General features: G+C 45.3%; 1 protein-coding gene across 1 annotated transcript in view; it reads left to right on the forward strand.

Annotated features, from left to right (window-relative positions):
- Window positions 1–612: 612 nt before the first annotated feature.
- Window positions 613–23,996, forward strand: part of adamts18 (ADAM metallopeptidase with thrombospondin type 1 motif 18) — a 175,649-nt gene continuing 152,265 nt past the window's right edge. The window contains exons 1-3 of the mRNA XM_033035863.1: window positions 613–1,031; window positions 1,182–1,257; window positions 3,107–3,405. Of these exons, the coding sequence (XP_032891754.1) occupies window positions 933–1,031; window positions 1,182–1,257; window positions 3,107–3,405 (474 nt within the window). The 5' untranslated portion in view covers window positions 613–932. The remainder of the gene's footprint in view (window positions 1,032–1,181; window positions 1,258–3,106; window positions 3,406–23,996) is intronic.

The following is a 23,996-nucleotide window of genomic DNA, read 5'->3' on the forward strand; positions in this document are numbered from 1 at the left end:
TCCACAGATTCACTATCCTCTGACTAAAGAAATTCCTCCTCATCTCCATTTGGTAACGTAAGGTTTGAAGTGAAGATAGACACACAGTGCTGGAGTAACTCAGCGGGTCAGGCAGCATCTCTGGACAAAAGGCTTAGGTGATGTTTTGGGTCATGAACCTTCTTCAGACTGAGAGTCAGGGGAAAGGGAAATGAGAGATATAGATGGTGATAGAGGGAGATATAGACCAAATGAATTAAAGATACACAAATAAGTAACAATGGTCAAGGAGGGTCTGGCAACATCTCTGGAGAAAAGAAATAGGTGCTCTTTCTTTTTTTCTTAGGTGCACTATTCCTTTTCTCCAGAGATGCTGCCAGACAGCAGAGTTACTCCAGCACTTTGTGTCTATCTTCGTTGGAGACCAGCATCTACAGTTCCTTCCTACACAAAAGGTTTAAAGTGGTCGGGATAGCACACACCTTCAATGTGAATGACAGACCCTTGGCAGTGGAGAAGGGGCAAGATCAGGAAATGCAGGATGAATCCTGTGTGTGTGAAATAGGATGGAGATTACGTGCACATTGCCGCCCGATGATTGGTCCCCAGGCTTGGCAAGTGAGAGCGAGTTCAGATTGCCTCCCCATTCATAGAACCGGGCAAAGACAGGCAAGAGAGGAGCATCGCATTTTCCAGGCAGCAAGACTGCCGCAGCGCTCTCCCTCTCTCTCCCTCCCTCCCCTCACCTTCTCCCTCAAATCCTCGCACACCGGTCAATGCAAAAGCAAGAACACCCTCTGCAAACCACCGCCAAAACCTGCAGGAGAAGCAGCACGACCCAAGATGTTGAACCAACCTTGCCCACGTTTGCGAAATTCACCCGTACATTCGTGTTGCGGGATTTAAGTGGACAGCTGCATTTAAAACAAAACTGGTGTGGATGAAGTGCAAAAATGGATGGTCTGACCCTGGCGATATGGAATGTACCTACACCATTCAGCGGTTCTGCAGTGCAACTTTTGACAGCGTTCTGGCTTAGTAATATTATGCAGGCAGGTGCTATGAATACAATCTTTTTTTGTAATTTATTAACTTTAATGAAAGTTTTTTTTTTATAGTACACGGTGTATTTATAAACTTGGTGCTCAGCCTTTTAACTGTTTCAACGTTGACTTACTTTTGTTCTCTGCTGTATTTTGCAGGTTCTGCATTTCTGCAGCGCTGCTTCTGAAAGCCGGGGATCGCCTCACGGTCGTGACAACATGGGGATAAACAATGGTTTGTAAATGCAGACCCTTCTCGCAGTCGGGAGGGAGATGTGTTCGCGGATGCATAGCGAGGGCGTTGCAAAGTGTGAAACAGATAACGTGGAGATGCAGGGTGAGGGGGATGTTTTGACCCTGGAAAAAGTCTCATACAGAGAGAGTGGAGACACAACAGGCTGCAGATGTTGGAATCTCGAACCAATAAAAACGTACAAAGTGCTGGAGGAACAGGCAGCAACTGTGGAGGGGAGGAGGGGAGGAGGGGAGGGGAGGGGAGGGGGGACACGAAGAGGCGACCTTTCTTCGTACCGATGGGGTGGAGGGGAGATAGATGGTAGAGACAGTTCAGGAGATAGGATTGACACAGTCGTGGACTGTGCTGATATACGACTACTAGCTTATATACGACTACTAGTATATAAGGTGCTTATATACGACTACTAGTATATAACGTATAGGACTACTAGCGCTGATTTTCAGAAACCAGCACAGAGATATATTACTGTAGACACGCGTGCACATAGACAACTCTCTCTCACACACACACGCTGGAAGGCACACACACACACAAAGAGACGCACAAGAACTCACGGTCAGCGAAAGACCCGTCAAGGTAGATGTATAAATCAGGGATTTGCAGACTCGTAACTGAGAGTCACAGTCCCCGAGACGCAGATACACTTGCATGTGGAGAGGCAAATGGAGAGAACAGAAACGCCCGCACACACGCGTTTATAGATATTCTTTATTACTCGCTGCCTGAACGAGATCAACGTCAGTCCAGGGCTGGGATTGTATCTCGCAACCCTGCCTCGGCACGCTTGTGGGAGCTGGGAATTTGCAGTTCACCGGAGCTCCGCGTCGGAGTTGTGGGCAGTCAAGCAGTTCCGAGTCCAAAAGACGCTTGTACATCATCCCCCCCCCCCCCCCCCCCCCAGAGATGCTGCCTGACCTGCTGAGTTACTCCAGTATTTTGTGTCTAACCCCTTTGATAAACGACTCCCACAGCCCAGTTCAGATTGGTGCGGGGCGGTGGAGGTGGGGGGTGGAAGAGACAGGGTTCAGTTGGGGGAGGAGGGATGCCCCCAAACTGCTGGAGGAATTCAGTGGTGGCGCAGTTGGTGAAGCCGCTGTCTCGATCCTGACCTAGCGGCGCTGTCTGTGTGGAGTTTGCACGTTCTGCCTGCGACCGTGAGGGTTTGCTCCGGTTTCCTCCCACATCCAAAGGTCTGTAGGTTAATTGGCCCTCGTAAATTGCCCCCTAGTGTGTAGGGAGTGTGTGAGAAAGTGAGATAACATAGAACGAGTGTGAACGGGTCAGTGTGGACTCGGTGGGCCGAAGGGCCTGTTTCCGTGCTGTGTCTAAGTAATAGCTGTTTCGGCAGCATGCCTGGACTGAAATATTACTGGAGATCTCCGAGCCGAAAGGACACCTGTACATTTCCCTCCATAAATGCTGCCTGACCCGCAGAGTTCTTCCAGGGTTGTGCTCAAGATTCCAGGATCTGCAGTATCTTGAGTCTACAGGGTCTTTTCGGAATTCCTTGCTCCTGGCGTCTGGGAAGGTTATGGGTGGTAAAATTGACTCTGGGGAGGAGGGGGTTAATCAATTCCTTCGTGAACAAAAAAAAAAGTTTTTTTCATTTCGGTCACCTTGCAAAAATATTGGTTTCAACGGGGCAATTAAATGTTTGTGAATTGTAATCAAACATTGTTATGAGCAAAGTTATGGCTTGTGATGCAGGTGACAAATGTTCTAATATAACACATTGAATATATGTTCAGGAGAGCTATTTTGTGTAGTGTTGGGGGAAAAGTTAAATATCACGCCACTTTCTGTAAGGATCTTTTACCGCTTACAGATTATTTATTGGTGACGCCTGTTGAAATTGGTCCTGGGGGGGATGAGCTGTCGAGAAGCCGGCAGAAAAGATCAGCACCTTCAGAGTCCCTGCACTACAAACTGTCTCTCCCGGGGCAAGAACTGATCCTGGATTTGAACCCCTCCCGTCTGCTGGCGACAGGTTTTTCGGTGTCCACTCTGGGCACGGACGGGGTCACGGAGCGAAACATCCCCTCCTCGCAAGCTAGCTGCTTCTACCAAGGATCTGTTAGACACCACGGCGCTTCCTTGGTGGCCCTGTCGACGTGCGAGGGCTTGGTGAGTCTCTCTCTCTCTCTCTCTCTCTCTGTGTGCCGCTGCCTCCCCAGTTCTTGCAAGTGTTAACACGTCTTCGGTGCAACTCTACGCTATTGTCAATTCCATCTCACCTCCCCCCACCCGCCGGTCAATTGCACCCAGGTTTCATCCTGCAGCTTTGCATTTTATATTTTGTCCTTCTTCCTTCGCGTTTTTACTCCACTTTCAGCATCTGTACCACTCCATCTCGGTACAATAATAAACTTAACGGGAGGCAGACACCATCACTGCCAAGGTCATCGGTAAAATGGGCTCCAGAGTCGCATGTGAAAGATGGCCCAGAGTATAGAAACTGCAGATGGTACCAAAGATAGACTCACAGTGCTGGAATAACTCAGCGAGTCAGGCAGCATCTCTGGAGGTATAGGATAGATGACGTTCTCTAATCAGGTCTGAAGAACGGTCTCTGACCTGAAATATCACCTCTCCCTGTTCTTCAGAGATGCTGCCTGGCCCGTTGAGTTACTCCAGCACTTTGTGTCTATCTATGGCACAGAGTGTTGGCATTGAACCAAGACCCACACCAGAACTATATTTAGACACAGTGCTGGAGTAACTCAACAGGTCAGGCAGCATTCCTGGAGAACATGAATAGGTGGCGTTTCGGGTTTGGATCCTTCTTCAGACTGAAGAAGGGACGGACCCGAAATGTCACCTATCTGTGTTCTCCATGATCCCAACCCAAAACATCATCCATCCATGTTCTCCTGGGATGGTGCCTGACCTGCTGAATTACTCCAGCACTTGTTTCTTTTGTTTCGTGCAGTTCCTTGTGTCTACAGTGCCATATTTAGGTTTAGATTTATTATTGTCACGTGTACCCGAGGTAAAGTGCTGGAGCAATTTAGTGGGACAGGTCGTGACTTAGCTGACTGACTTGCTGAGTTACTCCAGCTCTGTGTCTTGTAAAGAGATGAAGGTTTTGGAGAGGATGCTGAAGAGATTTAACAAAATGGTTCCAGGACGTTAATTAGAATATAGACAGTATAATCTGGTGCAGAGAAGGTTGTGATGTGCAGATGCTGGAATCCTGCGCAAAACACAAGGAATTGGGGTGGCATGGTGGCGCAGTGGTAGAGTTGTTGCCTTACAGCGCCAGAGACCTGGGTTTGATCCTGACTACTGGTGCTGTCTGTACGGAGTTTGTACGTTCTCTCCGTGACCGCGTGGATTTTCCCCGGGTGCTGGTTTCCTCCCACAATCCAAAGACGTACAGGTTTGTTGGTTAATTGGCTTCGGTAAAGTTGTAAACTGTCCTCAGTGTGCAGGATAGTGTTAGTGTTTGGGGATCGCTGGTCAGGCAGCATCCGGAAAGGGAAGGACAAATTGTGTTTTGGGTCGAGAGCCTTCTTTAGACTGAAGAAGGACTCCGACTCAAAACGTCGCCTGTCCATTCCCTTCATTGATGTTGCCTGACCTGCTGCGATTATCCAGCACTTTAGGTTGTGATGTGATCAGATAGAGGGACTTTCAAAATCATAAAGGTTTCTACACTGGCCTCATTATCCTGCTTAAAACCAAAGTGGAAGAGAAACACTCTCGATCCAACGAGACTGACTAAGAGTGTTTACGAGAATGATCCCAGGAATGATTGAGTTAACATATGATGAGCGTTTAAATTTAACTATTTTGCCATCAGAGCTAGATTTGTTGATGAAAACAATAAATTAGTAACTCGGTTATTAGGAGTAGACACCATGTAAAGGACATTACACAATGCCTTCGTGTGTAATGTCATCATAGCAGATTTAGAATTATTATACCTATACACAAGAAATCAAGGAGTCGGGTATCGACCACAGTCCTGGTTGTACTCGCTGGAGTTTAGAAGGGAACCTCATTGAAAGTTACAGAAATAGTGAGTGGCCTGGATAGAGTGGATGTTGAAAGCATGTTTCCTCTAGTGCAATATAGAAACATAGAAAATAGGTGCAGGAGTAGGCCATTCGGCCCTTCAAGCCAGCACCTCCATTCAAGATAGATAAGGCATGATTGAATGGCGGAGTAGACTTGATGGGCCAAATGGCCAAATTCTGTTCCTTGAACATGAAACATATGAAGGCTCATAGAATCATGGAGTTACATAGCACAGAAAGGCCATTCAGCCCATCGAGGTCATGCTGACCATCAACCACCCATTTACATATCCCATTTCTTGAAAGAAATGGTCGCATGACGTGGTGAGCCAAAGGGCCTGTTTCTGTGCTGTATGATTCTATGTCATTGCATTCACCCCACATTCCTATCTAATGGCCTACTCCTGCACCTATTGTCTATTGTCTATTGTCTATTCCCATCAACTCTACCACTCATCAACACACTAGGGGACATTTTACAGAGGCTAGTTAACCTACTGACACGCCCGTCTTTAGAATGAGGCATGAAACAGGACGACTCTAGAGAAACCCCACACGATCATAGGAATAGCGTGCAAACACCACATAGACAGCAGAGGTCAGGATCAAACCTGATTCACTGGAGGTCAGAGATAGCAGCATTGCCAGCTGCGCCACTGTGCTGGAGAAATGGAGTGTCATTTGGAGCATTCAAACAATAGCTGGGTAAACAACTAAAAGAAAATAAATTGCAGAATTACAGAGCTGCGGGAAAGAGAATGGTGAAGTGAGCCTTACTTGATTTTTAAAATGGGCCAGTATGGACTCAACAGGCTGAATGGACTGTGTCCGTGTAGTAACCATTCACCGATTGAGCTAACTTAAAAATTACAGATCCAGGTAATTACTATTTAATGTACTACCCATAGAGGGCATCTGAATACAATTTAATATTGACCAGCAAGCATAGCCAAACAATTTCCAAGCACTCAGCCAGGTTAACACCTCATCAAACTTAAAAAAAAAATAATTCTAATTAAGTTTATGTTTATTATTGTCACGTGTTCCAAGGTACAATGAAAAGCTTAATTTTGCATGCTAGTTTAATTTAGATTATTATTGTCATGTGTACCAAGGTACAGAGAAAAACTTTTTTGTTGCATGCTATCCAGTCAGTGAAAGGACTATACATCATTACAATCCAGCCATCCACAGTGTCCAGAGGATAAATGCTAAATAAAGGTCTAAAAGAAGGGATTATATAAGATCCCCTTCTGGGACTAGCACGCAAGGGGTCGCCTGGCTTAAGTGCCATCTTGAATCAAATTATTCTGAACAAATCAGATATACCAGAAAAAATACAATCAAATCCAACTCAAGTACAGTGGATAGAGCAAAGGGGAAGGCACAGAGTGAAGAATATAGTTCTCAGCAGTGTAGCGCATTAGTTCCAGAGGCAAAGTCCAACATCATCAATGGGGCAGAGGACAATTGGGCAGTACCCTAGCTCATGGGGGGACTATTCGATAGCCTGATAACAGAGGGGAAGAGGCTGTTCTTGAGTCTGGTGGTGCTTGATTTCAAGCTTCAGTACCAATTCCCTAGACATTGTTGCAAAGTCAGCATTGCATATCCGTACCACTGGTGACCTGAAGGATACTGTGAAGAGCAGAATCTGCCACATTGGGGCGGCACAATGGCGCAGCGGTAGAGCTGCTACCTTACAGCGCCAGAAACCCGGGTTCGATCTATGTGCATTGACTGTCTGTACGGAGTTTGTTCATTCTCCCCGTAACCACTTGCGTTTTACCGGGCTGCTTTGGTTTCCTCCCGAATTCCAAAGATGTACAGGTTTGTAGGTTAATTGGCTTCTGTAAATTCTAAATTGTCTCTAGTGTGTCGGATGGTATTCGTATATGGGGGCGATCGCTGGTCGGCATGGACTCGATGGGCCGAAGTGCCTGTTTCCATGCTGTATCTCTAAAGTCCAAAGTAGTGGCATGGGCTTCCTGAAGATATGAGTCTTGTTGCCCCAGAAGGACAAGCACGATACTTATGAAATCAATCAGCTTGTTTGGCTACTGTATGTCTTTTCTTTCATTGCTGAGGATCTTGCCAAAAGATTTACTGCTAATCCCAGCCTGTTTCAAACAAAGACACAGAGTGCTGGAGTAACTCAGCAGGTCAGGCAGCATCGCATGTTTTAGATTGGGACCCTACTTCTGACGATCGCTCCTCCACATCCTCCAACCTTATAGTTCCTCAGCCCCGTACAGCCTCCTTAAATCTCGTCAAATTTCATAGCATCTTAACAAACATTTCTGTTGGTGTTTAGTATATTTTCCTAAGGGATCTGAAGCAAGTAATAATTTATGACTGGTGGTTGATCAATCTCATAAGGACACTGCATAAGGTTCATCCTTGTTCAGTCTGAAGAAGGGTCCCGACACAAAACATCACATCCATCTTCTCCAAGATGCTGCCTGACTTGCAGCTACGTAGTTTCTGCCTTTCTCTGTGTTCATTCTTGTCTATCAGGGAAAGTAATCTGCCATCTATATCAGTAGGGAATATACAAGGCTCCAGTAGAGTGAGAGCCTAGGACCAGAGGGCACAGCCTCAGAATGGAGGTGAGGAGGAATTTATTTCGCCAGAGGGTGGTGAATCTGTGGAATTCATTGCCACACACAATGGTGGAGGCCAAGACATTGAGTATTTTTAAAGTGGAGATTGACAGGTTCTTGTGTTAGTGAGGGTGTCAAAGGTTATGGGGGGAAGGCAAGAGAATGGGGTTGAGAGAGAAAAATAGAGTAGCTCTGATTGAATGGCTGAGCAGACTCAATAGGTTGAATGGCCTAATTCTGCTCCGATGTCTTATGGTCTTAAGGAATTAGTGAAGCAACGTTTTACATGACAGTCTGTCAACCTTCTGGTCACTTTTGTTTGTATCTTTTTTTTAGAGGAAGTTCAAATATTCATACTTCCATGGTGGAATTTGAGAACATCAGTACATGTAACATAATCATGACTGATTTTATAGCTTACTTCTCTAAATAGCCTCAAAATGGTGGCTATCACAATTCTCCATCATTTTCTTTCTGGGAAATTTTGATTCATTGTGTCATACAACATGAAAATGGGTCCTTCAGCCCAATCTGACCACACCGACCAACATGCCCCATTTACACTAGTCCCACCTGCCTGCGTTTGGCCCATATCCCTCTAAACCAATCCTAGCCACGTACTTGTCCAAATGTTTCTTATACATTGTGGTTGGCCCTGCCTCAACTTCCTCCTCTGGCAGCTCGACCCATATACCTACGAACCTTTGTGTAAAAAAAAGTTGCCGCTCAGGTTCCCTCCCATTAAATCTTTTCCTCCTCACCTCATTCACTGTTAGTCTTCCCACTCTTCAAGATAGTAAGACAATCTAGGGAGGATAGTTCTTGTTGAGTGGTGAGCCAAATCATCTTATGATCCATCATCTACCGGCATGCATTTTGCAATTGTGCGTGTTCAGCAGTAATCAAGGAGTTTATCTGCTAGGTTCATCTTCCCTGTAACTCCAGGGGAGTACATGCACCATTCGTCATTCAGCACCTCAATATCACTGGCCCATGAACAGCATGTACAATGAAGCTGAATGTCTAGACTTTAGAGATACAGCACGAAAACAGGCACATAATCCTTCAACATTTTCGCCACCTCCAACGAGATCCCACCACTAGTCACATCTTCACATCTCCACCCCTTTCCCCCTTCCACAGAGATCGTTCCCTCCGCAACTACCTGGTTAACTGATCCCCTCCCCAGGTACCTTCCCCTGCAACTGCAGGAAATGCATCACCTGTCACTATACCTCCTCCGTCGACTCTGTCCAGGGACCACGACAGTCCTTTCAGGTTGGACAGAGGTTCACTTGCACCTCCTCCAACCTCATCTACTGTATCCGCTGTTCAAGATGTGGACTCTTATGCATCGGCGAGACCAAATGTAGACTGGGTGATCGTTTCACTGAACACCTTCGCTCAGTCCACCTGAACCTACCTGATCTCCCGGTTGCTGAACACTTTAATTCTCCTTCCAATTCCGACACATCTCTGTCCTGGGTCTACTCCATTGTCAGAGTGAGGCTAAACACAAATTGGAAGAACAGCATCTCGTATTTCGCATGGGCAGTTTACAGCCCAGTGGTATGAGTATTGATTTCTCTAACTTCAAGAAATCCCGGCATTCCCTCTCTCCATCCCTGCCCCACCCAAGTCACACTAGCTTCTCTTTCTCACCCAATAAATAGCTACCAATGTTAGACAAAAATGCTGGAGAAACTCAGCGGGTGAGGCAGCATCTATGGAGCGAAGGAAATAGGCAACGTTTCGGGTCGAAACCCTTCTTCCCCGAAGCGTTGCCTATTTTCTTCGCTGCCTCACCCGCTGCGTTTCTGCAGCATTTTTGTCCACCTTCAATTTTCAATCATCTGCAGTTCCTTCTTAAACAAATAGCTAACAATGGCCTGTTTTCTTTATCATCGTTACTTTTTTGCATCTTTCATTTATTATTCTTTATCTCTCTACAACATTGTCTATATTTCTCGTTTCCCTTTCCCCAGACTAGTCTGAAGAAGGGTCTCAACCCGAAATGTCACCCATTCTTTCTCTCCAGAGATGCTGTCTGTCCTGCTGAGTTACTCCAGCTTTTTGTGTCTATCTTCTGGAAGTCATAAACGGATGAAGTGAACGTGATGTTTCTCTGTAGGTGCCCCCTGACACATTGTGTCACCACGCGGCCCTCTTAGAGGTTCTTCAAGTGAAGTCCTCCTCGGGTACAATGTTTTTCCAGCTGAACATACAGTCAGAATGGCCCAAAGGTTTGTCATAAATTGTAAGCTTCATAATCTTATGAAGGATTATTATAGTTGAGTGATTCAAAAAGCTTTCAAATACCCAGGATATGAAATAAGAGTTCAGAAGGCTAGATGACATGATTAAGGGCTAAGGATGTCTCAAGTATACTGTGATGTAATTTATTTTTACTGTGAATTTATGGAGGTGAATGATGTTAGTACTGGGGAATGGAACAGTCTGCTACTTGGGGCATGTGGTAATAACATTGACTGTTCAAGAGCTGTTAGCAAAGTCGGATCCGTCCACACTGCCCATCTTGGCAGATCTAAGTCCCATCTACTTCCTTTCATTTTTTATGTTCATTCTACTTCCTCAAAAGGGTTAGGAAGTTTGGCATGACCCCAACAAATCTCACCAGCTTCCGTAGATGCGCCATAGAAAGCATTTTATCTAGATGCATCACAGCATGGTTTGGGAACAGCTACATCCAAGATCATAAGAGATTGCTGAGAGTTGTGGAGGCAGCCCAGACCATCACACAAACCAACCCTTCTTTCCATTGACTTCATTTACACCTCACACTGCCTCCGCAATGCAACCAGCATAATCGAGGACGAGCCGCAACCCAGCTACTCCCCTTTCCCATCGGGCAAAAAGTGTAGAAGTGTGAAAACACACACCTCTAGATGCATGGACAATTTCATCTGAGCTGTTATCAGGCAACTAAACCTTCCTCCCCACACCTAGAGAGTGGTCTCATTGGAGACCCGACTATCTTTGATCGGACTTTACTGGCTTTATCTTGCACTAAACATTATTCACATTATTCCTTTTACCATGTATCTGTAGACTGTAGATGGTTTGATTGTAATCATGTGTTGTCTTTCCAGTGACAACAAAAGCTTTTCACTGTACCTCGGTACACGTGACAGTAAATTAAACTCAAACTCCAACAATGGGGTTTTACTATAATCCAGTAGGCTATTTTAAATGTAACTAGACCAAGGGGGACCCGTTGGGTCTCGTCCCCTCAACGCGCAGTTGCAGGGGGGCAGGGGGGGGCGGCCTGCGGCGTCACACACACCCTAACCACCTTCCCCCCCCCCCCCACATGCACTAACCACCCCCCTTGATATTCTATATTACTAAAAGTCTGATCTTGACCACTTCCTGTTGTTCTGTATATTGATTTTAGAAAAAACGCTGCCACTTACGGCTGTGATTTTTGGCCATCTTACTCAGAGTCCCCTTCCGCTGCGCAAGACAAGAGGATTTTTCCCATCGATGAAACATAAAAGAAATATTATTGTTTAAAACATGTTGAGATTCTCTCTCCTGAAGGCCACGCGTCTTCCGGAGGGACTATAAAACCTGGAAGTGTTGAGTGCCTCAGTCAGTCTCTGCAAGATGGGGGAGCGAGAGGGTCACGTCTCTCAGTCTGAGCTGTGAATAACACTGAACACATGTCTACTAATCTGTGAGTGGTTTTATTGACCTGTCAATGCCCTTAATGTGGTTTGAAAATATAGTTTTGAAATGCTAAAGCTGTGTTGCCTTTGGTTTTGAAATGCTAAAGCTGTGTTGCCTTTGCTTTGGAAATGCTAAAGCTGTGTTGCCTTAGGTTTGGAAATGCTAAAACTGTGTTGCCTTTGGTTTGGAAATGCTAAAACTGTGTTGCCTAATTAAAGTTGCCTTGCCTAATTAAACTTGCCTTGCCTTCTACATAATTAAAAGTCTAATCTTGACCACTTCCTGTTTGAGCTTTATATTGATTTTAGAAAAAACGCTACCACGTACGGCTGTAATTTTTGGCTATCTTGCTCAGAGTCCCCCTCCGTTCATCAGGTGCCTAGGATTTTTCCCATCGATGAAAAATAAAAGAGTTATTAGTGTTTAAAAAATGTTGAAATTCTCTCTCCTGTCAATCACGCCATGAAGGCCACGCCCCTTCGGATGGGAGGGGGGAGGGACTATAAAACCCAGAAGTGTGGGTGTGACAGTCTCTGAAAGATGGAGGAGGGAGAGATCATGACTCGCTGTCTTTAGTGGCCTTGCACCCTGCTTGAAATGGAATGAAACTGCACTTGAATTTGGTGGCCTTCCGGGCGGGGAGGGGTGCTGCGGACGGCCGGCCGAGTGAGAGTCGACTGTGAGTGGGATGTGTCAAAAAGACTGTGAGTCGGGACGGGAAGGAGGGGGGGGGGGGGGGGGTGCGTGGGGGTGACGTAACTTGCAGTACATGCAAAAACAGTGCCCAGCAGGCTACGCATTGAAAACTGTGCGCAGCGGGCCGCGAGGAGCAGAGCTATTGTGACATCATCGGCTCATTAACTTTAAAAAATATTTCAGATTTGTGAACAATTTTAATAAATAACTCAAGAAATATTGAATCCAATTTTCAGATGAGACGATTTTTGACATCATGAGGTAAATCTCCATCGGAATATGTAAAATTGTCACCTTTAGTGGGTCATGTTTTCGAGGATATGTGAATCACAGATAAACATGTCACACACACACAAATACATACACACACACACAAATGAATACACACATACACACACACAAATAAACACACACATGCACACGCACACGCACACATACACAAATACATCCACATCCAAGATCAGAGTTTTAATAGTTATAAGATAAGATAATTTTCGGGTTTCTTGGCTTTTAGTTTAAGATTAAGTTTTAGTTTTAGAGATACAGCATGGAAACAGGCTCTTTAGCCCACTTAGCCCGTACCGACCTGCAATTAATCACCCTGAAACCAATCTGAAGAAGAGTTCTGACCCGAAACGTCGCCTATTCGTTTTCTCCAGGGACGCTGCCTGAGCCGCTGAGTTATTCCAGCATTTAGTTTCTATTATCTGTAGACTTGTTCTATCCTACAATTAACCTATAAACCTGCACAATTTAGGAATATGGGAGGAAACTGGAGCATCCAGGGGAATCCCACGCAGTCACAAGAAGAACGTGCAAACTCCATACAGACAGCACCTGTGGCCAGGATCGACCCTGGGTCTCTGGCACTGTGAGGCAACAACTCTACCGCTGCATCACTGTGGTGCCATTAATAAGCTAGTGCAAAATAAAACCCAAGTCCATGGTTTACAGTTGAGGTTATTGTTGTGTAGTGTTCACAAACTTTGTTGTTGGGTTGAACCTATTCTTGAACCTGGTGGTCATGGTTTTTAGGCTTCTGTGCCTTCACGCCAATGGCACGAGTGTAATGAGAGCGTGATCAGGGTGGTTTGGGTCTTTGATGATTGCTCGCAAGGCCACTATTTACTGAAGAAGGGTCCTGACCTGAAATGTCACTTTTCCATGTTCTGTGATTCTTCCTGACCCGCTGAGTTACTCCAGCACTTATACCCTTATGTGTAAATCAGCATCTGCAGTTCATTGTTTCTACAGTTTTTGCTGTGGGCCTGGTAAAGGTAAGTTAGTTTTAATGATAATTACAGAGAGAAAGTTATCAAACTGTGCTGTATTTTAGAAATACCACAATAGCATTGAAGTTAAAGTTGGCTCCATTGACCTTTGCCAGAGGATGGGTTCTGCTTTAGATCCAGCTTGTGTTTACTGGATCTCTGATGAGCTTTGAGCATGTTTACATTCAAGCATTCAGATTCTGCCTCAATTAACCATTTTGGTGGTGCAGGGGGAGAGGGGGAGGGGAAACCCTCGTCAAGGTTTTAAGTATAAATTGTTCATTAAACTGACCGCAGCCATGTTTGTTTGTTCAAGGTTTTATGTTGGTTGTTTGTTTTGCATGATAAGTGATTTGAATCGGAGATTGCCTGTGCTTGAAAGAACCTCTGTTTGCCTTAAGTTAGTCCTTTTATGTACATTTTTAAATCGGGCATTAATTTAGCCGGCAGAATTAACTGACCCTTCATAAACTAGATGCTGCAATGTCAAACATCGAGTACTATAGTTTAGATTTTATTTATTGTCATGTGTACCGAGGTACAGTGAAAAGCTTTTTTTGTTGAGTGTGCCTATGTATCTTTTGTTACTTCTGTACCTCTTGCCTGATGGGAGAGAGGAGAAGATGGAGTGGCTGGGGTGAGACATCCTTGATTGTGCTGGTGACCTTGCCGAGGCAGTGTGAAGTTTAGTTTAGCTCAGTTTAAAGATACAGCATGGAAACTCGTTTGGCCCAACGAATTCCCACAGACCAGCAATCACCCCGTACACTAGCACTATCCCACACACAAGGGACAATTTATAATATTCAACTGAGCTAATTAACCTACAAACCTGTACGTCTTCGGAGAGTGGGAGGAAACCAGAGCACTCTGGGAAAACCCGCGTGGTCACGGGGAGACCTGTACAAACTCTGTACAGACAGCACCCGTAGTTAGGATCAAACCCGGGTCTCTGGTGCTGTAAGGCAGTCACTCAATTGCTGTGCCATCGTGCTGGCCTATAGGCAGATGTAGATGGAGTTAATAGAAGAGGAGGTTGGTTTGTGTGATCATAATGTCATTAGTGATAGGAGTAGAATTAGTCCATTCAACCCATCAAGTCTACTCTGCCATTCAATTATGTTTGATCTATATCTCCCTCCTCACCCCATTTCTCTGCCTTCTTCCCATAACCTCTGACACCTATACTAATAAAGAATCTATCTCAGCCATAAAAATATCCACTGACTTGGCCTCCACAGCCTTCTGTGGCAAAGAATCCCACAGATTCACCACCCTCTGACTAAGGACACTCCTCCTCGTCTCCTTCCTAAAAGAATGTTTCTTTGATTCTGAGCCTATGACCTCTCGTCCTAGACTTTCCCACCAGTGGCAACATCCTCTCCACATCCACTCTATCCAAGCCTGTCACTATTCTAGCAATTTTAGCAAATTTGACAAGTAAGACCTCCCTTGCACAAAGCCATGGTCTGGGCTGTGTCCACAATTGAACTGCAGACCTGGAATATAGGTTTGGAACCAACATGAATGTTTCAGTGAGTCCGAGCAGGAGCAAAACCATGAAAAAAGGCACAAACTGCTGGAGTAACTCAGAGGGTCAGGCAGTATATCTGGAGAATATGAATAGGTAATGTTTTGGGTCGGGACCATACTTGAGACCTGAAATGTCGCCTAGTCATGTTGTTCAGTTATGCTGCCTGATCCACTGAGTTACTCCAGTACATAATATTTATTTTAGTTAATATTTAGTCTGTTTTTTTCATAAACCAGCTTCTGCAGTTCCTTGTGTTAGCAAAATCATGGTTTATTCCTGCTTTTCTGACCATGGAAAGTAGCAGATATTGCAGGGATAGGTTTCCCAGAGTCTGGAGGCATAAGGAACTGCAGATGCTGGAATCTTGAGCAAGACACAAAGTCTTGGAGGAACTCGATGGAGAGGCAACAATGTGGAGGGAATGAATAAGTGGCATTTAGTGTTGGGACTCTTTTTCAAACTGATTGTATAATTGGGAGAGAAAGCTGGAAGAGATAGATGGGGACAGGACAAAGCCTGGCAAGTGATTGTTGGATACAGGTGGCAGGGACACAAGAAACTGCAGGTGCTGGAATCTTCAACACAGCAGGTTAGGCAGCATCTATGCAAGGAATGAACAGACCACATTTTGTTTAGGGCCCTCTCTTAGTGTGGGGGGTTGGGTTGGCAGATGGGTGGAGAAAAATGACAAAGGAGTAAAAAGAGTGTCAGATAAGGAGAAATATCGAATTGGCCGTAAATGGTCCATGTTGTTCATCAAGCACCCATTCACATTCATCCCATTTTATTCCCCCCAACATTCCCATCAACTAAATCAGATTCTACCACTCACGGACACACTGGGGACAATTGACATAGGCCAATTAGCTCCTCTCCCCCTCACATTCTTCATATGTGGGAGGGAACTGGAGCACCCGAAGAAATCTAGTGAGGTTACAGGGAGAACATGCAAACTCCACACAAAAACAGCGCTGGGGGGTTGGTCAGGATTGAAATCCTGGCCTGTTGAAGCTGTAAGGCAGCAGTTCCACATATGATGGTTGGCACAGACACTGGGGCCTGGCTCTGTGCTGTATAACTCTTTGTCTCTCCGTATTTAGATAGTTTTTACGGCTTTTAAAAATGCCTCGTAAACAGAGAGTTAGTTACGATCATCATTGGTAGGTAATGTAGCAGCTTGTTTGTACATAGCAAGTCCCCACAAACAGCAACATGAGTCCAACCAGATAATCATCTTGTGTTGTGGTTGTCTCCTGGCTGTAAGATATCATGTTGCTCTTCTCCAAAGCCACACAACAAATAATTAAGGGGATTAGGTTCTTAATTTCCTTGACAATGTGCCTAAGTGGCTTTATTCAGCTGCAAGGACATACAAAGCCTCATTTTAATGTTTCATTTGGAAAGCAGCAATTTGGACAATCCAAGATATCCTCAGTACTTCACTGGAGCTTCACTTGAGGGGTTTGTGTTAAAGTCTCTGGCGTGAATTAAGGAGAGAAAGCTCCTTAACGATCAATACTTGGTGACGACAAATTCCAGTGTATTGGGTTTTCATTTTGTTTTAGTTTAGAGATACAGCGTGGCAACAGGCTCTTCGACCCACGCCGACCATTGATCTCTGATATGTGGGCGGCACAATGGCGCAGCGGTAGAGTTACAGCTTTAAAGCACCAGAGACACAGGTTCTATCCAGACTACGGGTGCTGTCTGAATGGAGTTTGTACGTTCTCCCTGGGACCGCGTGGGCTTTCTCAAGGTCCTCCAGTTTCCTCTCATACTTAAAGACGTGTTTGTAGGTTAATTGGCTTCTGTCAATTGTCCCTAATGCGTAGTATAAAACTAGTGTGAACAGGTGGTTATTGGTCGGCGCGGACTTGGTGGGCTGAAGGACCTGTTTCCACACTGTATCTCTAAACGAAACTTGCTCACACTAATGTTTAAGAAGGAACTGCAGATGCTGGAAAATCCAAAGGTAGACAAAAAATGCTGGAGAAACTCAGCGGGTGAGGCAGCATCTATTACTTACTTACTTACTTACTTACTGCCTATTATGCCTCCTGGCATGTAGGGCAGCAATGAAGGTCCTCCACTCCTGCCTGTTCTGGGATGGCTTCTGGACACCACCCCAGGTCATGTCCATTGTTTTCATTTCCTTCTCTACAGTTCGACGCAGGTGGTTTTAGGTCTCCCTCTTTTCCTTTTCCCTTCTGGTGTCCAGTGCAGGGCTATTCTTGGGATGCTGTCTGGTTGACATTCATCCCAGCATCTGTCGATAGCCCTGGAAGTCCATCACGTCCAGTAGTGTTGATTCCTTCAGTTGCTGTTTCCGTAGCATATTTGTTCTACGAGACAGGGTTGTTAGCCCTGTGCTCAACCCCCAACCTGGAGGACCGGTGGGATCGCTCTTCGTCTCGCCTCTACCCTTCGACCTGTCCAGCATGGGAGACCCTAACAGGAGACGAATCTCCCGCTGGCATAGCTCTAGGGGTCACTGAGACACACAAGCTCCCCGACCACGACAAGGTTGCAATCCAACGGGGAGAGGCAGCATCTATGGAACGAAGGAAATAGGCAACGTTTTGGGTTGAAACCCTTCTTCAGACGGAAGAGGGGTCTGAAGAAGGGCTTCAACCCGAAACGTTGCCTATTTCATTCGCTCCATAGATGCTGCCTCACCCGCTGAGTTTCTCCACCTGCTCACACTAATCCTGTGTTATCCCACTTTCTCATCTACTCCCTACACACTAGGGGTAATTTACAGAGGTCCATTAACTGACAAACCCACACGTCTTGGTATGTGGGAGGAAACTAGAGCACCTAGAGGATACCTATAGTGGTCAGAAGGAGAATGTGCATACTCCACACACACAGCAGCCGAGGTCAGGATTGAACCTGGGCCTCTGGCGCTGTGCGGCAGCAGCGCTACCAACTGCGCCACTGTGCCACACTTTGTTTATCCACAGACAAATGTTTGCCAGAACAGCTTCATTTTAAAAGTGCACCTTGAACTGGTAAAATAAATTAATCTTTGCAGCCTTTAATCATTAAAACAAATTATCCCGCAAAGCCTATTTGCTGAATGTGAGTCTTGGACGCCTTTTATTTTTACATCAAATAAGTGTTAATTATGTTAGTTAAAAGCAATATATCATTAGTGGTTCAGGTCCTCTTGAAGTCTCACGTTGTGAAGGGAATTTGGGATTGGAATTTCAATCCGCTAAACTCTGACAAGCAGATGGACTGCGATTTTCCATCTATCCACTAAGGATAGAAAACAAAAATGGGAAGAAAAAGTAATTTTGCAATTTGTGATGAGCTGACAAATTATTTTTATCTTTCTTGTTCATCCCTTGCCACTTGTGTGCATTGTGTGTGAAGATATAGTTCTAGTTCATGGCTGTGAAAGACAACAGCACAGCAAATACATCCACAACTTTCTTGTTGAAGGATATAGCATGGAAACGGGCCCTTCGGCACAACAAGTCCACGCCAACCATCGATTGCATGTTCTCACTAGTTGTATATTATCCCCCTTTCCCGACAAATTACAGAAGCCAATTATAGACAATAGACAATAGGTGCAGGAGTAGGCTATTCAGCCCAATTCACCTATAAATCCACACATCTTTTGCGATGTGGGAGGAAACTGGAGAACCCAGAGGGAACCCACGCGGTCACAGGGAGAACATGCAAACTCCACGCATACAGTACCTGAGATCCGGGTCAAATCTGGGTCTCTGGTGCCAAGAGGCAGCGGCACTACCAACTGCACCACTATGCTTCACTAAATTTGAGGCATTCCTCGTGAGGAGGCCAGGAATTTAATATCTTGGTTGAAAGAACACCTCTTGCCTGGCAATTGAATTGCACACAATCCTCCCAAATGCAGATGAACCAGTTACAACACAAAGTTTCTGAAAACTAGAGGATTGAGAGTGCACTAAAGGACACTTTATCTGTCGTCCCATTTGGCTGGGACGACAGATGGCACAATGGGCTAAGTGTTCGGCTGGCAACCGGAAGGTAGCCAGTTCGAATCCCGCTTGGAGTGCATACTGTCGTCGTGTCCTTGGGCAAGACACTTCACCCACCTTTGCCTGTGTGTGAATGTGTGCGAGTGATTGGTGGTGGTCGGAGGGGCCGTAAGCGCAGATTGGCAGCCACGCTTCCGTCAGTCTGCCCCAGGGCAGCTGTGGCTACAGAAGTAGCTTACCACCATCGAGTGTGACTGAGGAGTGAATGAATAATGCGATGTAAAGCGCCTTGAGTAATAGAAAGGCGCTATATAAATCCCATCCATTATTATTATTACTTTATGAAAAAGATGCTGGACCTGCAAATATTAGAATCAAAAAAATATATTGTCCACAAAGTTGTCTGTTTCACCTGCAGGACAATTGCAAGGAATGAAAGATATGGCCTTTTTCCTTTATCATCGTAAGTTTTTTGCATGCCTTTCATTAATTTGTTCTATATCTCTCTCACCATCTATGCTTCTCGTTTCCCTTTCCCCTGACTCTCAGTCTGAAGAAGCGTCTCAACCCGAAATGTCACCTATTCCTATTCCTTTCCTCTGACCCACTGAGTTACTCCAGCTTTTTGTGTCTACCTTTGGTTTAAACCAGCATCTGCAGTTCCTTCCCGCACATAAGTAGCATACCCATCTTGGCTTGGGAAAAGCTCTGCCCAAGACCACAACGAATTGCAGAGAGATGTAGATGTAGCACAGTCCATCATACAGACCAGACTTTCCACCATTGACTCCATCTACACCATGCTGTGTCGGAAAAAGCAGCCAACACGATCAAAGACTTGTCCCATCCCGGCTCCTGTTGGGCAGAACATATACAAGCTTGAAAGGGTGCACCATCAGGCTTGGGAACAACTTTGACCCCTCTGTTATCAGGCTTCTGAACATTCCTTTCATAAGCTAGTTTTCACCTTGACCCCATTGTGGACATTGGACTTTGTCTATGGAACTGATGCGTGACAAATCTGAGAACAGTATTCTGCACATTGTATCTTCCCCTTTGCTCTCGCTATTGTACTTGTCTTTGACATATTGTAATTTAGTTTGGTTTATTGTCACGTGTACTGAGGTACAGTGAAATCGTTTTTATTGTGTGCTATCCAGTCAGCAGAAAGGCTCTACATGATTCCAGTTAGAAGGGGGCGCTGCACTGCGAGCAGCCTCTTCCTGCAGCCTGTCCATTTTTTTAAATTTTAGTTTGTCTAAATAGTTTGTCTGGGAGATTTCTTTAGTTTTTTATGTGGGGGAGGGGCGTAGGGTAAGGGGGAACCACTTCCCAGTCACCTCCAGGCGAGGATGCGACTATTCCTCCGAGTCGCGTCATCGCCCCCCTCCTCGCGGCCTACCAACTGGATTGGAGCGGCCTTTCCTAACGGAGACTGGGGACTGGACCAGAGCTTCGGCAGAGGCGATGCGGTGCTGGATTCACCGCGGAGCGGGCGATACCTACCTGGATCGTCGTTTGAAGCTCCAGTGCGTTGGGCCTTCAGCGTCGACATCGCGGAGCTGTGGTTCGCGGAGCTCCCAGCGCGGGTGGCGCTGACCGACATCGCGGAGTCCATGGGGCCCTTTGCCGAGGGCCCGCCAGCGTGAATCTCCGCCCGGGGACGGGGCCTCCGTGGGGACGTCAGGAGCCGCGGACTCCGGTGGGAAGCGGCCGATTCGGAGGTCCAAGCCGCTGAGGTAGGCCTCCGTTCCAATGCTGGAGTTCCATCATCCCAGCGAGCGGGCCTGAGCGGCGGGCTGCCCGTAGCGACGACTGCGGAGGGCGCCGGAGGCCCCGTCCACGGGTGAACATCAGGAACATCAGTGGCAGATGGCTGACTTTGGTGCCTTCCCTCACAGTGGGAAACTTTTTGATTCTGCTGTGTGGGGATGTTTCATGTTGGACTCTATTGTGTGTTGTGTTCTTTATTGTATTGTATGGCTGTATGCAAAAACAAATTTCAGACCTCGGTCTGGCAATAAAGTGTCATCGTATTGTATCGTATCGTATCAAGCCTTCCACAGTTTCCAGATGCAGGATAACAGGAATAATGTTCAGAGCAAGATAAAGTCCAGTAAAGTGCGACTGATATATAGTATTATCAGACCTGTTTGGATAGTATACCTAGTAAAGCTTTTCATCGTATCTCAGTGCACATGACAATAATAAACCTGAACCTAAACCTAATGGACAACTAAAACTCCAACACTTAGATGGAACCCTGCAGTTCAGTGCCTAGAATGTCCCTATAGTGAATCCCCCTCTTTCAACTCATATATATTTAACTGGACTATCACAGCTGTCTCTCAATGGTCTGTGTAATACGCCATTCGCAACGGTGTCTGTTTCCCATTAGATTATGTCACTCTGCATTTTTTTTAACACATCATAAATTACCAAATCTTTTGGGAGCCTCTCTGGGTGTTTTGTGATGGTAGTGATTTAAGACACTGATAATCTTTGGTCCCACAACTGATACAAGGGCTTGAATCATTGTCGACTCATTTGCAGGATTATCCCACCACCCTGCCCAGCCTTACCCTCCACCATAGACTTAGAATCTTGGTATTTTATTTCGTTTCGAGAGAGTTTAGGGCATGGAAACAGGCACTTCGGCCCCAAATGCCCCATCTACACTAGTCCCACATGCCCGTGTTTGGCCCATATCCCTCTAAACATTTCCAATCTATGTACCTATCCAAATGTATTTTAAATGGTGTTATAATACGAACAACTACCTCCTCTGGAAGTAGTTGTTAGTATTATAACAGTATATTCCATATACCTACCACCCTCCGTGTGGAAAAAGTTGCCTCTCAGGTTCCTACTCAATCTTTCCCCTCTTAACGTAAACCTAATTTCTCTGGGGTTTTTTAAAACTCCGTGCAGTCGCCCTATCTATCCCCCTCATGATTTTTTATACCTCTTTGAGATCACCTCTGTGTAGAGAGGCATTTTGGTTGGCGTGGACAAGATGGGTCAAAGACCTATTTCCATGTTGTATCTCTTGAATCTTTGTAGGCACAATACTTCACCTAACTGAAGAGTTGTGAAGAGAACAGTTTTAGAACCAGGATTGAACCTGGATCTCTGGTACTATGAGGAAACAGCTGTACCAGTTGAGTCACTGTACCACCCTGGTATTTCCACCAATTTCTGCTTCCCCTTTAGTGAATTTGGATCTGACATTCATATTGACCCAGACACTGCTAATACCGTGGAGACACAAGGAACTATAGATGCTGGTTTACAAAAAAAGACCCACAGTACTGGAGTAACTCAGCGGATCGGGCACCATCTCTGGAGATTATGGCTAAAGTCATACAGTGTGGAAGCAGGGCCTTCCACCCAACTTGCCCACGCCGACCAACATGCCCCATCTACAAGTTCTACCTGCCTGCATTTGGCCCATATCCCTTTAAACCTGTACCATCCATGTACCTGTCCAAATGTTTCTAAAATGTTGTGATAATACCTGCCTCAACTACCTCCTGTGGCAGCTCATTCCTTATACCTCTCATCCTTTGTGTAAAAAAGTTATCTCTCACGTTCCTATTAAATCGTTCCACTCTCACCTTAAACCAATGTCCTCTGGTTCTCGATACCCCTACTCTGGGTAAAAGACTGTGCATTTAGCCTATCTATTCCACTCATGATCCTGTACACATCTGTGCATTTAGCCTATGTATTAATGATCTTATACACTTCCTTGCATGATCTTATACAATTCTTCTTATGATCTTATAAGGTTGGTGTTTCAGTCGGAACTCCAGAGATGCTGCTTGACCTGCTGAGTTATTCCAGCACATTGTATCTTTTGTAGCAAATAACTCCCTTGCTCCTCTTCAAAATAGTGGCCGTACACTTTTTACATCCCTCCGAGAGAGCACACATAGGGAGTCGGTCCAACATTTTTTTTCAATGGGAAGATTGTAAGTGCTTACATTATAAACACTTCCTGATCTGAGCCAGGAGACTGCTGCAACATAAATAATCTCTTCCTTCCTGATTTGGGTGTTATCCACTTATTTAACCCAAGAACTGTGATGCAAATCATTTTAACTGACAACCCTAAATCATTGGCTTCAACTGTTAAAGGACTAGTTATGACAATACTCTCACATTCCTCATTTCATTGCTTTTCGAATATATCCAGCCAAAGTATTCCTGATATTTGTGCGTTTCACTTCAGCAGAGCTGCTGGCAGCAGTCCAAACCAAAAAAAAAAAGTTTTTAATTAAAGTTGCAATTGCACTCACCCCCACCTTTAAAATATAACTTTGTGAAGATCAGAGTGATTTAGAGTGGGCAGGGCTCTCAAATATCAGACACACTTTCTGGATTAAATTGAACACCTTTTCCAGATTAAGATAATAATGTTTTCTTGCTCGTGTTTTCAACTGTGGAAGCACAGAGTGAAAGGTCCGCCTGGGCAAGGAGAGAAGACTTTTGTGCCGCACAGTTGGCAGGTCTGCATTGGCTTAGATCATAAGACATAGGAGCAGACTTAGGCAGTTCGGCCCATCGAGTCTGAAATGTAATTCAATAGAAATTGACCCATTGGTCTACATATTTCTTACTCCTTGAAAGTTTTATCACAGGTTGAAAGGGTGATCAATAAAGCTTTCAGCACATTGGCCTCATCAGTCAGAGTATTGAGTACAGAAGTTGGGAGGTCATGTTGCAGTGGTATAAGATGTTGGTGATCCCACATTTGGAGTATTGTGTTCAGTTTTGGACCCCATGTTATAGGAAAGATGTTGTCAAGCTCGAAAGGGTGCAGAGAAGACTTACAAGGATGTTACCAGGACTCATGGGCCTGAGCTATTGGGAGAGTACTTCGGTTCTGTCAACACTAAGGATGACACAAACAATCTCACAGAAAT

This window comes from Amblyraja radiata, chromosome 17 (genome assembly GCF_010909765.2).
Source record: "Amblyraja radiata isolate CabotCenter1 chromosome 17, sAmbRad1.1.pri, whole genome shotgun sequence".
NCBI classification, from domain to species: Eukaryota; Metazoa; Chordata; class Chondrichthyes; order Rajiformes; family Rajidae; genus Amblyraja; species Amblyraja radiata.